The sequence below is a fragment of the Mauremys mutica genome, chromosome 15, assembly GCF_020497125.1.
Source record: "Mauremys mutica isolate MM-2020 ecotype Southern chromosome 15, ASM2049712v1, whole genome shotgun sequence".
NCBI classification, from domain to species: domain Eukaryota; kingdom Metazoa; phylum Chordata; order Testudines; family Geoemydidae; genus Mauremys; species Mauremys mutica.
The window spans coordinates 6,567,095-6,586,512 of record NC_059086.1 but is presented as its reverse complement, the minus strand read 5'-3'; the positions used below and the strand labels follow the sequence as shown (position 1 = coordinate 6,586,512).

The 19,418-nt window shown below is 62.8% G+C and overlaps 1 protein-coding gene across 6 annotated transcripts; it reads right to left on the bottom strand.

Moving 5' to 3' along the window:
• Window positions 1-639: 639 nt before the first annotated feature.
• On the bottom strand, window positions 640-9,783 carry FOSB (FosB proto-oncogene, AP-1 transcription factor subunit). 6 transcript variants are annotated; one of them, XM_044989278.1, is made up of 5 exons: window positions 6,993-7,952; window positions 3,947-4,258; window positions 3,115-3,222; window positions 2,154-2,321; window positions 640-1,930 (listed from the first exon to the last, which is right to left on the bottom strand). In XM_044989278.1, the coding sequence occupies exons 1-5, from the start codon at window positions 7,116-7,118 to the stop codon at window positions 1,865-1,867; spliced, it is 780 nt and encodes a 259-aa protein (XP_044845213.1). In that variant the 5' UTR covers window positions 7,119-7,952; the 3' UTR covers window positions 640-1,864. The 6 variants fall into 6 exon arrangements, with proteins under 6 accessions (XP_044845213.1, XP_044845211.1, XP_044845209.1 ...); XM_044989276.1 differs by having other exon boundaries at window positions 641-1,930; window positions 2,031-2,321; window positions 6,993-7,942; XM_044989274.1 differs by lacking the exon at window positions 6,993-7,952 and adding an exon at window positions 4,451-5,296 and having other exon boundaries at window positions 642-2,321.
• Between the last annotated feature and the right edge of the window lie 9,635 nt (window positions 9,784-19,418).

Sequence of the window (19,418 nt, the reverse complement as noted above, 5' to 3'; positions counted from 1 at the left end):
ACGCAAAACGCCGCAGCAACCCCCCCTCCAGCGCTCAGAACAAAGCGAAACACGGGCAAAGCTTGGTCACGAGGGTACGGCACACGGCACGCGGCGACTGGCCCGGCCCAGGCCCCGGCGATAGAAGCAACACGGCTCTCCCGCTCGACGCGCTGGCGACGACGGGGCGGACGGCACGGCCCAAAGCGGCGGCAGGTCTACACACGTGGGGGCGCTAGCTACAGGGGACGGCAGGGCAGCCCCTGCTCAGCGAGCCCAGGGAGATCCCCCCCAGGGCTGAACTGGGGGAGAGCCGGCACTGCCACTCTTCCCCCAGCAGGAGAGGTCGGGGCAGGCTGGGCACAGGACCCCGAGGAGCAGGAGGGACCCCACCTCCCAGAGTTGAGGCCCAGGGCTTAAAGCTGCCAGCAGGGATGGGCTCTCTGCAGGGCCAGCTCCAGACCCCAGCATGCCAAGCGTGTGCTTGGGGCGGCATGCCGCGGGGGGGGGGGCGCTCTGCCGGTCGTCGGGAGGGCGGCAGGCGGCTCTGGCGGACCTCCCGCAGGCGTGCCTGCGGAGGGTCCGCTGGTTCTGCGGCTTCGGTGGAGCATCCGCAGACACGCCTGCGGGAGGTCCGCCGGAGCCGCGGGACCGGCGACCGGCAGAGCGCCCCCCGCGGCGTGCCGCCGTGCTTGGGGTGGCGAAATCGCTAGAGCCGCCCCTGGCTCTCTGGCCCGTGCATGGTCTCGCAGCCCCACAAGGCCTGCAGTGGGGCGCGGTGGCACCTGGTGTCTTTCCCATGGCATCATCAGGCCCTTGCTGTTGGAGGCTTGGGGGTCAATGGAACATGGGGTTCCCATGGGGGGGTCATGGTGGCAGCAAAGAGCCCCCCGGGGGGTGTAATGATGGGGGTAAAAGCCACCAGAAGGGAGGGCTCAGCCCCCACATGGGCCAGTTTAGGGGCGGAGGGGCTGCAGCCTGTGGGGGGTGGGGGGACACGCACACCACATGCTCACAACAGCAGCGAAAGCAGGGGCTGTACAAGGGGCGGGGGCCGTTCACAGTATCTCAGGGGGACGGACGGGCCCCAGGCCACCTCCTGCCATTGCAGCCGCACTCCCCAGCTCCCCCACCGGGAAAGCCGAGCAAGGGCAGAGACCGAGGGGGCAGGGTGGCTCGGACAGCCAGAGGCAGCACCAGGCCGAGCTCCCGCCCAGCCCAGGCCAGGGGGCTCTGGCTCAGCCCACAGGGAGGGAGCCAGTGCCCCCCTGCTGTAGCCACGGAGCTCCTCAGAGCAAGAGTGGAGGCAGCTGGGGACACGGGTCCCTGCCTCAGTGCTTCACAGCTGCCCCCCAGCCCAGGCAGAGCCACACTCCTGCAGGGGGGCAGCCAGGAGCCACAAGATGCAGAGTGGGGAGGTATTTTGGAAGTGAGTCAATGGGGGAGGGGGGGAACCAACCCCCAGCCTGCTCCCCACAAGGTCCCGTCCCTTGGTCAGCTGCTCACAGTCGGTGGTAGGGGAAAGGACGCCGCACAATCTGCTGCCCCCAGCCGGGTCAGACTAGCCCCCGGACAGACGAGGCTCAGCCCCCGCGAGCCAGGCCCAGCTCCACAATCCATCCCGGCTCATAGCGGCGGTGCCAAAGCTTCCTGCTCCTCCAGCCCGATTAAAACCAAAAGTCCCCCAAAAAAGTGTCAGCAAGGGAGGGGGTGGGGAGGGGTCCCCCGCGCCGTCCCCTCAGTTAACTAATGGCACACACGGGCCGTGCGGCTGCAGGCTGGCAGTTTGCAGCGTGTGTCCCCCCCACACACCCCGTTGGCATGTGTGGGTTTGATTGGCTTTGTTTGGTTTATATGTTTCACAAAGCGAGTAGCGAGGGAGAATTCAAGGAGTCCGAGGACTGGTCGCTGCTGCTGTTCCGCTGGTGTGTGGCTCCGCAGGTAGATCCCTCTGGGTAGGTGAACACAAACGAAGATGTATATGAAGGGTTAACAGGGTACGGGTCGCTGAGCAGCTCACCATGTGTAAAGTAAGAACTAGAAAACGCTACCTCCGCTGGGCCCGCCGCGCCCGGCGCCGGCACGCCAAGGCTCTGCTGGTAGTGGAGGGGCACAGACGGGTAGGCAGCTGGCCCGAACGGGTCGTCCTTGACGGGCACCCCCAGAGAGCTCACCTCAGCCGACGGGCCGGGCTGGCCGCCCAGCTCGGGCATGTCCTCGTAAGGGATTTTGCAGCCGGGTTTGTGAGCTACGAGGACAAATTCCAGGCGCTCTTTCTCCTTCTGCAGCTCGGCGATTTCGGACTCCAGCCCTGCCTTCTCTTCCTCCAGCTGGTCTGTCTCCTGGGGGGGAGGGGGGAGCCAAGGTCAGCGGGGCCAGGAAGAACAGGACTACGGGCCCCAAGCTATGCCAGCCTGGGAGTCTGCTCTACACACACCGCCCCCTCCCCGGGAGTCAGCACCCCAGCACCCCGATGCCCCAAGCCACCCCCTCGCAGCCAACCCCCGGGTCGCAGAGCGCATTGCTACTGTAGACCCAGCGAAGCGTCAATTCCAGTCTCAGGAACCCTCCTTCCACCCCCCACCATGCTATTACCCCCGTCCCTGGCACAGCTCCCCTCCCTGGGGCTGGCAAGCGAGAGATGCACTGGGTGCACAAGCAGCAGCACGATGCGCCCGGCACTGGCAGTGCCACGCTTGCCACTTCAAGGGGCTGGTCTGTGTTATCGGGGAGACTGAGCTAAAGGTGCCACCCACCCAGCTATTCCCAGGACCATCCCTTTTGGGAGGTAGCTGCCCTGAGGAACCAGCTGGCCAGGCTCGGGATCATCCTGGATGTCCTGCTTTTTGTACCTCAGAGGTGGCAGGCCTAGACTGTGCCCCGCCCCCACCAGACTGCCTCCCCCCACAGCAAAGGGCCCTGGAAGACGCCCACCTTCCCCAGGCGCTCGCCCCAAGCTGCCATGCTAGCACCCAGACAGCTGCGGCACCAGAACAGGGAGCCACCACTGCTGCTCTGAGCACGGGCAGGGAGTGAGCTCACCGCTAACTCCACCATGCACCTGTGCTGCGTGCGGCATCAGAGCCACGGCTGGGGGTGCAGGGAGCCATGGGATGGGGCCCCGTGAGCACTCACCGCCTGGAGCCGGTCCGTCAGCTCCCGGCGCCGGTTCCGGCACTTGGCCGCTGCCAGCTTGTTCCTCTCCCTGCGGACGCGTCGCTTCTCCTCCTCCTCCGGCGTCAGCTGCAAGAACCAAGGGGGCTGGTCAGACAGGGGCTCCGGCCCAGGGCCCTCCCCACCTACCCTCTCATGCAGCATAGCCAGGTAGCTCAGCCCCACCCCTCTGTGTTCAGGGCCTCTCTCAGCCCCATGTTATGGGGAGCTCTGCCTACGCGCCAGTGCAGTCTGTGGCCCCCTCCCTTCCCCACCCACCATGGGGATACCAGTCTGGCTAGGAACCGCACCAAGCTCTCAGCTGCTAGACAGCCACTGGGGGAGACCAGCTCTCGTTCCCAGGGGACCGGGGACTGTACACTCCATATCCATACCCCATTTGCTAAGGCCCTGCAGCCTGTGTCAGAGCAGCAGGAATCACTGGGTTATGCCAGCTGGGGACGGAGTCCTATAGCTTCTCCCCATCTTGGGGGCACAGCTGAGCCAGACTCCCAGCCACATCACTCTGTCTGGGGCAGCCCCCAGGCGTCTCGCATTGGGACTGGCAGCCCTCCCCCCAAATCATGCTGCCCCTTCCTGTGCCCACTCAGCCCTGCCATGCAGGCCGAGGAGCCGAGCTGGTGGCGTGGGTGCCCTACGTGGCTGGGTGCGGTTCCCACTAACCAGGCACTCAGATGCCAGGTTCCCAGGGGGCACAGTGAGGGGGGTAAGTGATGGAGTTAGTAACCTCATTGCTGATGCCCCAGAGGAAGTTCGACAGAAGAAGAATGTCCCCCAAGTCCGCCCAGCTCACCGTTTCCTCCCGTGTCCTCCGGGGCCGAGCCCGAGCGGAGCGGGGCGATGGGGCAGCAGTTCCGGATGTTGAGGGGCCAGCGCCGTAGGCGCCCATCCCCGGGGTGGCATAGCTGGTCCCGGGCAGGTCATAGGGGTCCACTGCAGGTGGCGGCTGCTGCTGCTGGTGAGACATCTGTTGGCCCTGAGGCTGCGACTGGGCCATGGAAGAGATCAGTGTGGGCTGCACCAACCACTGCAGGTCCTGGCTAGTCGTTATGGCAGTGACTGTGGGCACGAAGGAGCCGGGCATCTCCCCGAGGCCACTGCACTCCTGAAACACAAGGACACAGAAGGTGGTCAGGGGCTGGGCCAAGAGCATGGCATGGACACGTCTCCCCTAATCCCAGCCTGGGGCAACCAGTGCCCACTACCGCCTGCCTCCCAGAGAGTTAGAGTTCCCCCCCCAGTAATCCAGAGCCCCCCCCAGCCGTGACCCAGCACGGGGAGGTGCATCCTAGCCCACCTGCAGGCCCATCTGCCAGCCAGCACTTGCCATGACACACGGTCAGGCCTGACACGGAGACCAAAGCCGGGCAGTGGGTTTCACGTTCCTCTGCCCTCATGATGGCTGCTGGTGAGTTGAGTTGCCAGCCCCGAGACATGTAAGCATTGCCTAACCGCTGCACTGTACTGACATCCCCCCGCCCTGCCCCCGGGGGGTGTGCCGAATTCAATCCCTGGGACCCATCCCATCCAGGAGAGCCAAAGGGGGGGGGCAGTTAGCAACAGTCAGGGGGCAGCTTAATGTGGGCACCTGGGCAGAAGGAACTGGGCTGCGACCCACCAGCCCCATTCCCTGCTGGCACCTTGGATCAGGTGCTCAGCTACCAACCCCAGGCACTAGGAGAGGGCCGCTGTCCTACGCAAGTAGCCCCGGCTCCTGGATTAGTTTATTGTAGGTTACCAGACCCCAGGACACCCCAGACCAAAGGGCCCAGCTATAAATGGCTCTGCAGAGAAGGCAGGTCAGGCTCCGGCAGAGCCGCCGTGCGCTCCCCTCCCTTGTCTCAGAAGAGGGGCTTTGTGCGCCTCTCACACGCAGGCTCGAGGAAGCAGCGGGGGCTGCTCTTTTTCTGGAGCAGAGGAGACCTTTCTTTGCCGTCCCAGACTTTGGTCTTTTTCAGGCCTCAGAGCGCCAGGGTCAGCACAAGCCTAAAAATAACCCTCCTGTCCCTGCTGGGCCGATCTTTGGGATCTGCCGGTGGGATTCCTTCCCCAGCCTGTGCCCTGGCAATAACGCAGCGATCCACGCCGCGGGCGAGGCGTTAGTGGGACGGGAATGGGGATTGCTTATAGAGACACGGCCCACACCCCCCACCCCCCGCACAGGCCGCACGTTTTCCAGCCAGCTCCCTTCTGACAGGGGCCATGACATGACCAGCTGCCCCCCTGTCCTGGCCCCCATCCCTGGGGGCTTCCTGGTGCCCGGGGTTTGCTGACCGCCCCCCTCATCCTTGGAGAAAGGGCCTGTCCCTGCCCCACGCCCGGTGGGGTCACTGACCCCAGTGCAGGGAGAGAATCCCGGGCAGGGAGCCCCTTGTGCCCACAACCCCAAAGGACTGGGGGGGTGGGGGGGGCTCTCCATTGCTTGCCCGGCGTTCTGGTCACCACAGCTTGGGGGCATCACCGACCCCCCCCCCCCAGCATCAAACAAGGGGTGAAGCCAGCAGCTCCCCCGGATTTATCACCAGCCAGCCGGGGGGGGGGGGAACCTGCCCCCCCCCCACACACACACACTGGGGGCCAGCCCCCCGCCTCCCCGGGTTCGGCTGTGGGGATTATTATGGGCTGTACAGGGGGCCAGCTCTGGCTCCTGCTCCGCTTCCCCCCCCCCCCGCGTCCAACAAGGAGGCGTGGCCTGCCAGGCCAATCAGCGGGCTCGGCTCCCCCACCCGCCCCTTAGCAACGGGGGCGGCCCCCGCGTTCCAAAATAACCCGCGCGCCAGAGGGGGCGGAGGAAAGCGCCGTGCGTGCCTCACGTCAGCGCGGAGGGTTCCAGCGCGTCACACGTTACGCACAACCCCGCCCCCCTCTCCCCACGTTCCACCCCCCCCCTCCCGGCCAAGCGCGTAACGCGGGGGAGTTCGGAACGCGGACTGGAGAGAGGACAGGGCTTCCCCAGGACAGGTACCCCGCATCCCCGGGCACCCCGGGCCCCATAGCTTCTCCACCCCCCAGAAGCATCACCCTCCCCGGTACCATCGCTCCCAGCATCCCTGGGCCCCCCCGGGTACCATGCCCCCCGCATCTCTGCCCCCCCGGGGCCCATAACGTCTCCACCCCCCCAGAAGCATCGCCCCCCCCGGTACCATCGCTCCCAGCATCCCTGCCCCCCCCCAGGACCATGCCCACCGCATCCCTGGGCACCCCGGCCCCCATAGCTTCTCCACACCCCCCCCCCAGAAGCATCGCCTCCCCGGTACCATCGTTCCCGGCATCCCTGGGCCCCCCCGAGTACCATGCCCCCCGCATCCCTGCCCCCCAGGACCATGCCCACCGCATCCCTGGGTCCCCCTGTTACCATGGTTTCTCCACGCACCCCCCTCCCAGGATCATCGCCCCCTGCATCCCTGGGTACCATGCCCCCCACAGCCCTGGGTCCCCTGGGTACCATGGCTTCTCCAGCCCCCCCCCCGCTCCAAGTATCATTGCCTCCCGCATCACTGGGCCCCATCGCCCCCTGCATCCCTGACCCCCCCGGCTACCATGGCTTCTCCACACACACCCAAGTATCATCGCCCCCTGAATCCCTGGGCACTCTGGGTACCATGTCCCCTACATCCCTGGGCACCATCGCCTCCCCCTCCCCCACGCATCCCTGGGCACCCCGGCTACCATACCCCTATACGTCCCTGGGCCCCATCGCCCCCAGCACCATCGCTAAGCCGGACCTCCCGGGTACACCTCCCCCATCGCTGTGTACTATGTCACCGGGCACCGTGACAGTCATCCCACAACACCCCACCTCCCCAAGGAGCTCCCCCCAGGCACCCCCGTTCCCTTACCTGCGAGGCGGCGGCGCCCGTGGGGCTCCCGAAAGAATCCACCGAGGACAGGTACTGGGACTCGGCCGAAGGGGACGAGCTGCACCGGGAGGCGGAGTCGTAGTCTCCGGGAAAGCCCTGATACATCTCCCTGGGCACAGGGGGAAGCCTGTGGCCACGCTGGGGGCGCCTGGAAGCCAAGGCTGGTGGCAGGGGAGGCTGCGACCCCGGGGCAGGGGGAGCCGGTTAGACTAGAAGCGAAGTGGCGGCAAAGTCCCGTTTGCGAGCGGCGGAGTCCGGCAGGCGCGGGGTGCGAGCCGCTCCGCGCCGGCAGGGCAGCGGGGCCCGGCGGTTCCCCCTCTTCCGCCTTCACCGGCAAAGCGGCATAGCCCCCGGGGTGCGCAGGGACACGAGCTCCGCGGGCCGCGGCTCAGCAGCCCCCCGCGCCCAGCTCCCTGCCGCGGAAGCTGCGCTGGAGAGGGCGAGAAGACTCCCGGCTTCCGAGACTCCTGCTCCACGCGTCTTCTCCCCTCAAAGCCGCATCCGCGGGGAAGGGGTCCCAAGCCCCTTCGCAGCTAGTGGGGTAACTCCAAACACCGACCCCCCCGAAATAATCCAGCAGCCCCCGCCCCAAGGCAGCACAATCCAGAGGCGATGCGGCGTCTTCGCAGGCCCGAGCCCCACAAAGCGGGGGTGTGGGGGGGTCGCTGGGGTCCCCTGGAGCCCTGTCCCGTGCAGGTGGCACCGTCTCCCCGCTCGGCAGAGAAGCTCCAGCTCCGGCTCCCCTCGCAACTTATGAATGAACCACGCTCGGAGCCTCTCGGTATTTATACAAGAGGGGCCGGTCCTCTCCTGACGTAACCAGGAAGAGTCCTCCCCACGCCCCCAAAACCAGGCACAGGGGCCACCCCAGGGCCCCAAACTCGGCCAATCCCTTACCCTGGCCTGCCTGGGGTCCCCCTGAGCCGGGCGCCCCGCTGCCCCCGGGGGAAAGGGGCGATTTAAGGGGCCAAAGGGGAGGGGATCCCTAGCCCCGCCCAGCTGGAGTTCCTGTGACGCACTTAGCCATATATGGTCTTGTCTTTGCTGTGTTTGTTTGGTATCCTAGCAGAGGACGTCAGAGGGAATCCCTTTCTCAGCGCCCGGGCTGGGGCTGCCGCTGCTGCTGCTGCTGGCGAGCGGGACCGGGTATTAATAGAAACTTTTACTATCGTTCTACAAATGGCCTGAACCGCGCGGCGCAGCAGGGGGTCGAGGGGGGAACCCCTTCAGGGAGCCCCCGGGGGGCAAGATTCCCCCCCCCCCCCAAGAGAACAACGATGGAATCAGCTGCCCTGGGGGAAGCCCCCCCGCTGGAGCTTGGTTGGGTTTTTGCCCCTTCCAGTGCCAGTCGGGAGGTTTTAGCCAGGCCAGCCTGTGCCACCCCCTCAAGCTCCTGGCCTCCCTGAGATCTAGGAGCAGCCAGCCCCACGCCTGCAGCCTCCATGACAGGATCTCACAGCACTTTGAATACCCTTCCCTGCCCCCCTCCATGCCTGAATTTAGCATCTCCTTCCCCTGATTTTTAAAACCCTCCCAGATCAAACCGAGTCCCCCAACTCAGAGATTCCTGTTCCCCCTCTAGTGCCAGGGGAGAGAAGATACACAAGGATGCAGCACTCCTAGAAGCATCCCTCCCCTTCAGTTATAAGGGCGGCCAGCTGGGTCAGAGCAATGGTCCAGCCAGACCAGTATCCTGCCTCTGACATTGCCCAGTGCCAGGTGCTTCAGAGGGAAATGAACAGATCAGGGCAATTTTGAGTGCTCCATCCCCTGTCGGCCAGTCCCAGCTGCTGGCATTGGCTGTTCAGCCCTTAACCCTCCCTCTTTCGGGAAGTTAGCCAGTATATTTTAAATCCTTAGTTTGAGGAATCGTTTGTGCTTCTGGGATTGGCTTACACAGGAGCAGCTGCTGCCCTTTCCCTTTAAAAATGTCTGGGTCAAATCTGCCCAGCTCTTCACACCCTCCTGGACTTTGGTACAATTGCACAGAATACAGCTAGTGGAGAATGTGGACAGATATGCCAATCAGGCCACCTCTGCCTCCCCAACCCCCAAATATATATGAAAAAATAGAGAGCATAGCTTAGGGCAGTGGTTCTCAACCAGGGTCCAGGGCCCCATGGGGGGCCCCCCCAAGCAGGTTTCAGGAGGTCTGTTGAGCAGGGCCAGAATTAGAGTTGCTGGGGCCCAGGGCAGAAAGCCAAAGCCCCACTGCATGGGGCTTAAGCCCAGGGCCCTGAATCCCACCATCCAGGGTGGAAGCCGAAGCCTGAGCAATCTAACTTTGCAGGGGGCCCTATGCAGAAAACCAGTTATTATGGCACAGCTCGGCCATGGAGTCTTTATAGCATCCGGGAGGGGGGGCGCTGGGGAGTGCTCAGAAAGAAAAAGGTTGAGAACCCCTGGGTTAGGGGTCTGAGATGGAGGACTCAGGTTCCGGTCTCCTCTCTGGAAGGCTGCATATCCCAGTGGTTAAAGCTAGAGAAAGCAACAAGTATCCTAGGTTCTGTTCCAGCTCTTCCCCCAAACACACAGGGTGATGTGGAGCAAGTCACTTCCTCTCTGCACTTCACTTTCTGTAGCTGGAGATGATCCCACTAACCACAACCTACCTCCCTGGGGAGTTATGAGGCTTCATGTCCATGAAGAGCTCTGAGCCCCCAAGCTGGAAGGTGCTGTGGCCAGGCAGGGGGCTGACTAGATGCCCTAGAGGTACAGAGAGAGTCCAGGCCATCTCCTGGGTGAGGCATTACAAAGGCATAGCAGGCACTGTTTTGAAAGCTCCAGCTGTTTGGCTGGGTGAGGGTTGTTTATGGAGAGTTACAGGTGCTTCAATTAGACCAATTAACACCTCACTCATAGTTTGAGTGTCTCCAGCAGCTGCCTACCCTCCTGTGGCCAGCTGGAGCAAGGTAGCTGGCAAAGGTTTAAACACCCCCTTTCAGGGACAGCTAGTAAGTTATTCCAAGAGCATCTAGACAAACACCAGCTGAGTTCTGGCTCACTGTCTGTGGGCTGCTCACCATGCTGGTAGGATTCCTCCCCGCTGCTTCCTGGCTTGTCTGTAATAAGATCCTGCTTTCGGCTGGGATTCCCCTGGTTCCAGCCTCGGTCACAACACTAGTAAATATTTCAGGTTTCTAGGTCAGCAGGTCCTTGCGACTCTAGTACCGGTACTATGGGCACGAAGCCGCAGTGTGTGTGTGGGGGGGCAGTATTTCCCCCGGCTGGCTGCAAGGGGGTATCCTTGTGTTGTTGTCTGGGCCATTGTCCCGGTTCCCCCAGCTTCATAAATACCCTTTGCCAAACTGACTTTACCTGTCTGCTCAGGGGCAGCATGGGGCCCCTCACCCTGGATCTCAGGGGTCTGGTGTGGCACGTGCTGCTCTCCTATTTCCGGTCTTCCCAAAGCCCCCAGTGCTGCTCTCACACCGGTCCGCTGCCAATAGGAGGTGATTGCACCAGTGCTGCCATGAGTCTCGCGTATCCCGAGGAGAGATCCCATCTGAGTATGCAGCCTGCAGCAGGCTGGGTGCAGGATGATGATGTCCCAGCTACATCAGCGGCAACGGTGGAGGCTCAGCATCTCTGAGAAGACATTGTAGCCTGGTATTGTAGACCAGCACCTGGGACTCTGGGTTCCAGGCCTGGCTCTGCTGCTGAGGGATCATGGCAAGTTACTCCCCTGCCCACCCTTTTGTCTGTTTAGGTCTTTGTCACAGGGCCTGTCTCGTGTCCCTAGAGCAAAGGGACTTCCAGACCCTACCGTAATGCCCCTAGTGAATGAGAATAAGTTTGGGAAGGGCCGAGCACACCATTGGGACGCAGACGAATGAATCGGAGGAGGGGTATTTTATGTAGTGTTTTCCCAATTCCCCGGAGCCCCCCTCGAGGAGGGCAAAGGTCGCTGCGCGGCTGGTGGGCTGCAGATGAGCATGGCAGGGCGAGGGGAACTAACATTTCGGGTTTAAAATAAGCTCATCCTCCCACTGCTTCGTGGCTGCTAATCGCCTGTGGGATCAGACACGCGCTTGTTTTTAACAGTTGCTCAACATCTGGTTAATATTTACTGACTTGAGCCCACGGGTTGGCTGTTGCTCTCAGCCCCCTCACCTCTCTCCTTGGCCTTGGCCCCACCCCGTCTTTCACTCCTTGTGGGGGGGGGGAACTAGGTCATGGGGCCAAGTTCACCCCAGTGGGATTCCCTTTGCCATTGATGTTAGGGCTTGAAACTCGTATGGGGCTGGGCAAAGGGGCTCTCTGATCTCCTGGGATCACAGGGGGCAGTCCAGGTAGGCAGCAGGTCCCTCTCTGGGCCTCAGCCTGCGCACTGCATTCCCCCCAAGAGGCTCCAGGCATGTTGCAGGGGCCGCAGCCCATGACAAAATGGGATGATCTCGTCATACTTCGATGAGCCCTGTTTGTGCCTCAGTTTCCCCTATATGATGCATTGGTACCCAGTGGGTGGAAAGGGTCTGTTTGCTCTCAGGGCAGGGCAGGGGACATAGGTGTGGGTGTTTCCCAGCTGTCTGGAGGCTTGGTCTCCACTTCACTGGAGCATTTGAAAAGACAATAGCAAAACCAGTTGCCCAGACAGTGACAGGGAGCAGCCAAGGACCCAGAGGGATTTGAGATCTCCTCACCTCTCAGCAGGGCAACGTTCCCCAGCTGGAGAACAAAGGACGGAGTTGGGGCTCTCACCGGGAGCCTGATGAAGGAGGTCAAAGGGCGAGACGGACAGAGCTTGAACAAAGGGGTTTGCTACAGCTTGGCTGGGCTGACCAGAATGGCCTGTGCTGTGGCCTTCAGTTCTCTGGGCTCCCCTAAGGACTTCCTCAGCTGTGCTCCGGTTAACGAATAAACCCGACTCTTTTGACCACGCTGTGTGAGCGTCGCTGCAAATGCTGGGTCAGGCGTATTGATCCCAGCAGGGTCTGCCGCGGTGGGAGCTCGTGGTGGGAAGCAGGCCCACGGGTCGAGCCCAAGGGACAGGGAAGCTGCAGGGCTTACCCTGGAGGAAGAGCGAGACCCCTCGGGGGTGCGGCACACCGAAGGGTTCTTCCTAGAGCCTGTCCCAAAGCTGGAGCGTGGCTCCCAGCCTGCGGATCTGTGGCCTGGCCATCCCGGGGGTCCTGCCTGGGAGCAGCGCCTCGAGGTGTGAGGCAAACTAGCGCTGCTGCAGGGGCCTCAGACCTTATCAGGGCCGTAGCTGCACCTTCTCCGGGAGTCTCACCCTCTCCAGGAGCCCCCTGCCCTGCCCTAGCTGCAGAAAGGGGCGAGGACGGACAGCCTGCATGTGGGATCGTGCTTGTACGCAGGGCACGGGTGGGGCAGGGCTGGCTACATAGGACATGGATGTAGCCCGGGGAGTCCCTCAGGATAGCCCCATATAGTGCAGGGCTCAGCATCTCCTGGGTGGGAGGCTCCTTGGGTCAGGAGGGAGCGGTGCAGGCTGGGAACCTAATCTGAGCAGGGCGCCCTCTGAAAAAGAGTGGGGGTGATCCACCACAGCAGCCCCGGGCTGGGCATCAGCAGAGACTACAGCCCACGTCCTCCCAGCGGGACTTGGGTGCCCACAAGCCTCTGAGGATCTGGCCCTAGGTGTCCACTGGGGGGACCCCCATTTCACTGGGAGTGCAAATGGAGGGGGGTGCTCCTGCTTGGGGGACGTGCAGGCCCGAAAAAAACTGGGTGAGGAAACGGGGCTTCTTTCTAAGGGACTCGTCAGAACCCCGGCCTGGCACAGCCCCCCCAGCCTCTGAGCCAGGGCAGAGGGGGTGTTTGGAGACAGACTTTGTGGTGCCCGAAGGCTCAGATCCTGGAGCAGGCATGAAAATCAGGGGCAGAGATGGGGGAAGCTGGCGGGCTAGAGCTTCGGGGCTCGGTTGTTCAGAGCTAGGGGGTGGCCAGGGAGCAGAGCCAAGCAGCAGCCTTGTCCTTTGGATGCTGTGGGGCAGGCTCCCTGCTGTGCCCGCAAGGATTTTTCCCTGCATGAGTGGGGGTAGCAGGAACCCGTTTGGTGCCCCTGCAGGGGGACTGTCCCAGTAGGGTGACCAGACAGCAAATGTGAAAAATCGGGACAGGGGTGGGGGGTAATAGGAGCCTATATAAGAAAAAGACCCCAAAATTGGGACCGTCCCTATAAAATCGGGACATCTGGGCACCCTGTCTCCCAGTGGGTCAGAGGGAAGCCCGTTCCCAGCCGCAGGGTGGTGTCTGGAGAGAGCCGACTGAGTCTGGCTGCTGTTTACATTCCCCGGAGCATGGCTCATCACCACAGCAGGCCGCACACGGGAAGGATGGTGATAGCCGCAGACGTGCCAGGCTGTGGTTTGCAGCGAGGGACGGGACAGGGACTGGCGGGTAAGACGTGAATAATCCTGTAGTGGAGCCTCGCCCGGGACCCAAATAGAACCCCCGCCAGCCTGCCCCACCGTCCCAGCGATGGCAGACGGGACCCCGCTGTGGCAGGTTATTCTGAGCAGCCTCCCCCACCCCCAGTACCGCCCCATTGTCTGCCTAGGGCTGCTGCCTCATGCACCCATCACCGGCGAGGGGCTAATGGGCCAGCCAGGCAATCTGGGCAGTCCAGCTCTGATATGCAGATCCCCCTTGTCTGGGACCTCACCTAGGCCTGTTTTCAGCCACCCTGCAGTGCTGGCAACATCTGGGGTGGAGGCACTGGGCGTCCAGGCTGAGTGCAATGTGTTGTGTAGGGCAGGGGTGCCCCGGGACCCTGGCTGGGATTGGGCTCCACAGCACGGGGCGCTGACCAGACGTGGTCCCGGCCCCGAAGCGCTGGTGCACGCAGCTGTCGGAGATATAAATGACCAGACGGACAGAGAGGGGATGTGTAGCGGGGTGGACGGACAGACGTCCACATGGCTCAGACAGCACAGGTGGCGAGAGGCGGGCCCGTTGCCTGGGATTTGTTGGCAGATTTATATTTAAATAAAACAGCTACACAGAAATAAGGTCACATCCCCCCACACACACACACACAAAGTCCCCCCAAAGTGCATGCAGCCCCCCATCTCACACTGCTCCAGTGACACATGCAGCCCCCCCTCCACCCCATCACACACTGCTCCCCCCCTCCAGGGCCGCAGGACAGTGTGTTACCCACTCTGTCGCCCATCTTCTCCCTGGTTGCCAGCCAACAGCGGGCTACACCTCATGAGCTGTTCTCCTAACAGGGCTCTCTGATGGGCCCCTGAGTGCAGCACGTTCGGTGGGTCTCAGCCCAGTTCCCAGGGGGGCAGGGAGCCACCGAACACACAGCTGGCACGGACTGGGCCCCTCTGTAGCAACCTCAGCAGAGCAGCAAGGACCGAACGGCTGAACACGGAGCTCCCCATACCTGCCTCAAGGTGGCCCCTGCAGGACCCAGCCTTGGGGCCCTCGGCAGGGCAGCCTGTGGGAGCATGTCCTGGCACTGTCTGGGCCGGGACCGGGGCATTCAGGGCTCTCATACCAGACCCTTTCATCCGCACCAAGAGATGCTTTGCTGGCCACTCGTCCCCAGCCTGACCCAGGCAGTGGGGATCCCCCAAGTCCCACCTGAGGGGAGGGGGCGGGAGCAGCCAAGTGGGGCAGGGGTAATTTCAGGGACCCCAAAGGGCTTCAACCAGGAACATAGGGTTGAGGTCATGAACTCTGGAGCTGGGGAAAGCACCAGGGCCAAGTGACACAGCCCAGGGCTGGGTGTGGTTCCCCCTGGGAGCCGAGTCCCGGCCCAGAGTGAGCTGTAGCCAGAAGCAGGAACCCGGAGGCACGGGCAGCCCGCTCTGCGGACACCCAGGGGAACCCTGGAGTGACTCATGGTGGTTCCACCCCCAGCAGCAGGCAGGCCTGTGACAGAAAGGAGCTGTGAGGTTGGAACAGGAAAGGCCAAGCCATGGCTGTGTCTGGAGAGGCTGGGAGTGAGCAGCACCCACATCTGGCCCCAAAGCCCCATCCCTCTGCAGACAGATGCTCTGCCCCTTAGGGCTACGACTACGGCATCCCATTAGCCAGCTTCACCCTTTATTATGGGTCCCCCTCACAAATCGGGGGGGGGGGTGTGTCAGCAGGTACCCACAGACCCATTCTGCCTGCCCAGTTTCACACACAATAGCAGGCTCATCCTGATGCCCATGCAGCCCTGAGTCCACGGTGGTGGGACAAACCATCCCTGATGGTGTGTGGCGAGGGAGGTGGGTAGGATTTGAGGAGTCAGTGGCCTCTGAGGGTGTACATGGGGGGAGGGGTCTCACAGGTGATCCAAGGGTCCTGGCTGTCAATCCCCTCTTCTCCTTCCCCATCCAGGAACTGAACCCAGGAGTCCTGACACCCAGCCCCCCCTTCCTCCACTGGGCCTCTCCTCCTTCCACAGCCAGGGACTGAATACTGCATACAGATGTGGTCTCCTCATCTCAAAAAAGATATACTGACACAGGGCCGCCCAGAGGATTCCGGGGGCCCGGGGTCTTCGGCGGCGGGGGGCCCTTCCGTTCCGGGACCCGCCGCCGAAGTGCCCCGAAGACCCGCGGCGGGGCCCCCCCGCTGCCGAAGCGGGACCCACTGCCGAAGCGCAGCCCAGTCTTCAGCGGTAATTCGGCGGCGGGGGGCCCCACCGCGGGTGTTCGGGGCACTTCGGCGGCGGGTCCCAGAACGGAAGGGCCCCCCGCCGCCGAATTACCGCCGAAGACCGGGCTGAACTTCGGCGGCGGGTCCCGCTCTGTCTTCAGCGGTAATTCACCAGCGGGGGGTCCTTCCGCCCCGGAGCGGATGGACCCCCCGCCGGCGAAGACCGGGAGCGGCAGAAGCTCCTGCGCCTGGCCCCGCAAGAGTTTGCCGGGCACCCCGGAGCGAGTGAGGGACCCCGCTCCAGGGGTCTCAAAAAACTCTGGTGGGGGCCCCTGTGGGGCTCGGGGCCTGGGGCAAATTGCCCCTCTTGCCCCCCCCTCTGGGCGGCCCTGTACTGACATTAGAAAAGGTTCAGAGAAGGGCAACTAAAATGATTAAGGGTCTCATGTGAGGAGAGATTAAAGAGGTTAGGACTTTTCAGCTTGGAAAAGAGACTGGGGGAGGATATGATAGAGGTATGTAAAATCATGAGTGATGTGGAGAAAATGAATAAGGAAAAGTTATTTACTGGTTCCCATAATACAAGAACTAGGGGTCACCAAATGAAATTAATAGGCAGCAGGTTTAAAACAAATAAAAGGAAGTTCTTCCTCACGCAGTGCACAGTCAACTTGTGGAACTCCTTGCCTGAGGCAGTTGTGAAGGCTGGACTATAACAGGGTTTAAAAGAGAACTGGATAAATTCATGGAGGTTAAGTCCATAAATGGCTATTAGCCAGGCTGGGTAAGGAATGGTGTCCCCGGCCTCTGTTTGTCAGAGGATGGAGATGGGTGTCAGGAGAGAGATCACTTGATCATTACCTGTTAGGTTCACTCCCTCTGGGGCACCTGACATTGGCCACTGTTGGTAGACAGGATACTGGGCTGGATGGACAGTTGGTCTGACCCAGTATGGCTGTTCTTATGACTGAACCCAGGAGTCCTGACACCCAGCCCCCCTTCCTCTACCCACTATAACTCCCTCCCCTTCCACAGCCAGGGACTGAACCTAGGGGTCCTGACACCCAGCCCCCCTTCCTCTACTCACTGTAACTCCCTCCTCTTCCACTGCCAGAGACTGAACCCAGGAGTCCTGACACCCAGCCCCCCTTCCTCTACCCACTATAACTCCCTCCCCTTCCACAAGCCCCCCTTCCTCTACCCACTATAACTCCCTCCCCTTCCACAGCCAGGGACTGAACCTAGGGGTCCTGACACCCAGCCCCCCTTCCTCTACCCACTATAACTCCCTCCCCTTCCACAGCCAGGGACTGAACCTAGGGGTCCTAGCTTCCCCCAGCCCTGTCCAGAACAAGAGCACTCAGCGACACCCCCACCCGCACTCCGGGTGGGATGTATTTTGCCTCCTCACACACATGTCTGCTCCCGGTCTGGCTCGCAGGGGGCCATGGGCTGGGCTGGTGGGGCGGGTTCTGTTGTGTTTGGGTTCCTGGCGCTGACTCACTCACTGCACAGTGACGAAGGGGGCAGCCGCGGGGTGCGCTGGCTGGCGAGGGGGAGCCCCGGGTTCAGCCGGGGCCCTCCACCATTGACTCAGGGTGTGATTCAGCCGAGGGCTCGCTGGCAGGGACGCAGCGTGGCTGGGGGCAGGAATGCCGCTGCGGCTGACAGCTCGCTGATGTCACTGGCCAGGTATGTTCGCTGCCATTCCACTCCGCTGACTCATGCCTCCGGGGCCGGCGCTGGTCTCCCTCTTCCCAGCTCCCCGCCTGCCAGGGCAGCCCGCTAGATGTAGCCTAGTGGTTAGAGCAGGGGGCTGGGAGCCAGGACGCTTGGGCTGTAGCCCTGGCTCTGGGAGGGGAGTAGGGCTTAGTGGTTAGAGCAGGGGGCGGGGAGCCAGGACGCCTGGATTCTAGCCCTGGCTCTGGGAGGGGAGTAGAGTGTAGTGGTTAGAGCAGGACTCCTGCCTTCAGTTCCAACCCTGGTTAAAGCAGGGAGATGAGGTGGGCTGTGAAGTAGGATTCCTGGGTTCTATCCCCCCCACCCCGAAGGGAGTAGGATGCAGTGGTTAGAGCAGGACTAATCTCCATGGTGTCTGGGTTCTACCCCTGAATTCGTGTCAGTCTTCATCCCTGTCTCTGCCTCAGTTTCCCCTGTGTGTTGACCGGCACTTTTCGAACAAAGCAGCCTGCACTGCCCAGTTCTCCAGTGGCACACAGACCCCTTTCCCACCCCAGCCGCACACACCGAGCTCCCACCCCTGAGAGCAAGGGGCGCTGTCCGGGTAGAACCCTCGGAAGGAATCGCCCCCTGTAAAAGGGGCCTGGCTGGGATCCCCCCTCCGAGGGATTCCCACCCCCCAGCCTTGCTCAGCTGCCAGGCACGTCGCATCGCGCTGTCACATGGATGCTCCGGGCGCTCCTCAGGCCGGGAATCCGGAACTCAGCTCCGCAGGCTGCTGGGGCACTGGACGCGGCCAGACCGGGCTAGGCGGGGAGCTCCGCCGGGTTGGTGCCTGCCAGGTAGGCGTCGGGGATTCTCGGGCAGGGCTTTGCTCCCGGTGCGGGGGAAGCAGCTGGAGCGTGGCAAAGTGCGCTGGGTCCGGACACAGAGCGGGGGAGCAGCATGGGGGGCACTAGGACACGCAGCCGGATGGGGGGATTGAGACAGACGGACGTGGGGGGAGGAAGGACCTGGGCCAGACGGAGCCCCAGGGGCGGGGGGGGGGACGTGGGACGGGCAGCGCCCCCTGTGGGTGGGGACCCCCGTACAGACGGACAGTGCCCGGGGGGGGGGGCGGACAGACGGACGGACCCGCGGGGGGCACCGGGACAAACGGACCCGGGCGGTGGCACCGGGATGTACGGTCCCGCGGTGGGGGACACAAGGACGGATGGACCCCCGGGGGGGGTGTCCTCTGTGTCCCGATCCCCTGCCCCCACTGTTGCCGCTTCCAGCCCCACGTGCAGCCGCCGACCGGTCCAGAACAAACAACCCGCCCGTCGCCGTGGAAACGGCGTTCCATCCCATCGTACGTCACCACGTCCGGCGTTCGTTTGTTTACGTTGCGCGGCAACCGCGCTGCCCTGGCAACGAGAGGAGCGGGGGGCGGGGCCTCCCCGCGCGGGAGCTCTCCTGGGTTCGCGCAGCGCCGGCCCCGCGGCGATGGGAGGTGGCGGGGGTGGCAGTGCAGAAGGGGCCTGGCTGGGGGCATAACACGGGGGGGGGGGGGGGGCACAGGCAAAGCGATTATGTGGGGGGCAGGTGCAGGCCGCCCTCCCAGGCCTTTCCCTCTTGGATTCACTGCTCTGTCACTCACTCTGCAGGAACGAGGATCTCACTCTTCATGGCGACTTCCTGTCCTAAACCAGGCTCTTATTTCTTCACTTCCTGTCTTACATTGCTGTGGCTGTTAAACCTCAGCCACGTCCATCCACCCCAGAGGTGGCTGCATCTGAGTCCCAGCCGCTGCCATGCCCCATGCTAAGGGCAGCAGCATCTCAGTGCTGAGCAAGCAGCCCCTTTATATACAAGCTGTAAAGTACTTTATTTGGGGGGTGGAGACCCCTTGAGCTGGTGACACTGAAATATAAGAGGTTCTCTCCCTTTTCTTCCCATCTCCGACACAATCAAGATGCCACCCTGGGGAGAGCAGCACCGCTGGGCCTGGACTGTGCAGGGGGAGGGGCTGGTCTGGTCTCCCTTTGTGGGGCTGGTGCTCGGGAGGTTGGATGCACGCTTCCGAATTCTCAGTTACTTCTCAGCTCAGTGCTCCTCACTCTGGCTCTTCCCTGTGGGCTGTTGCAGGGCTGGGATGGTCCCTGCAGCTTAGGGGAT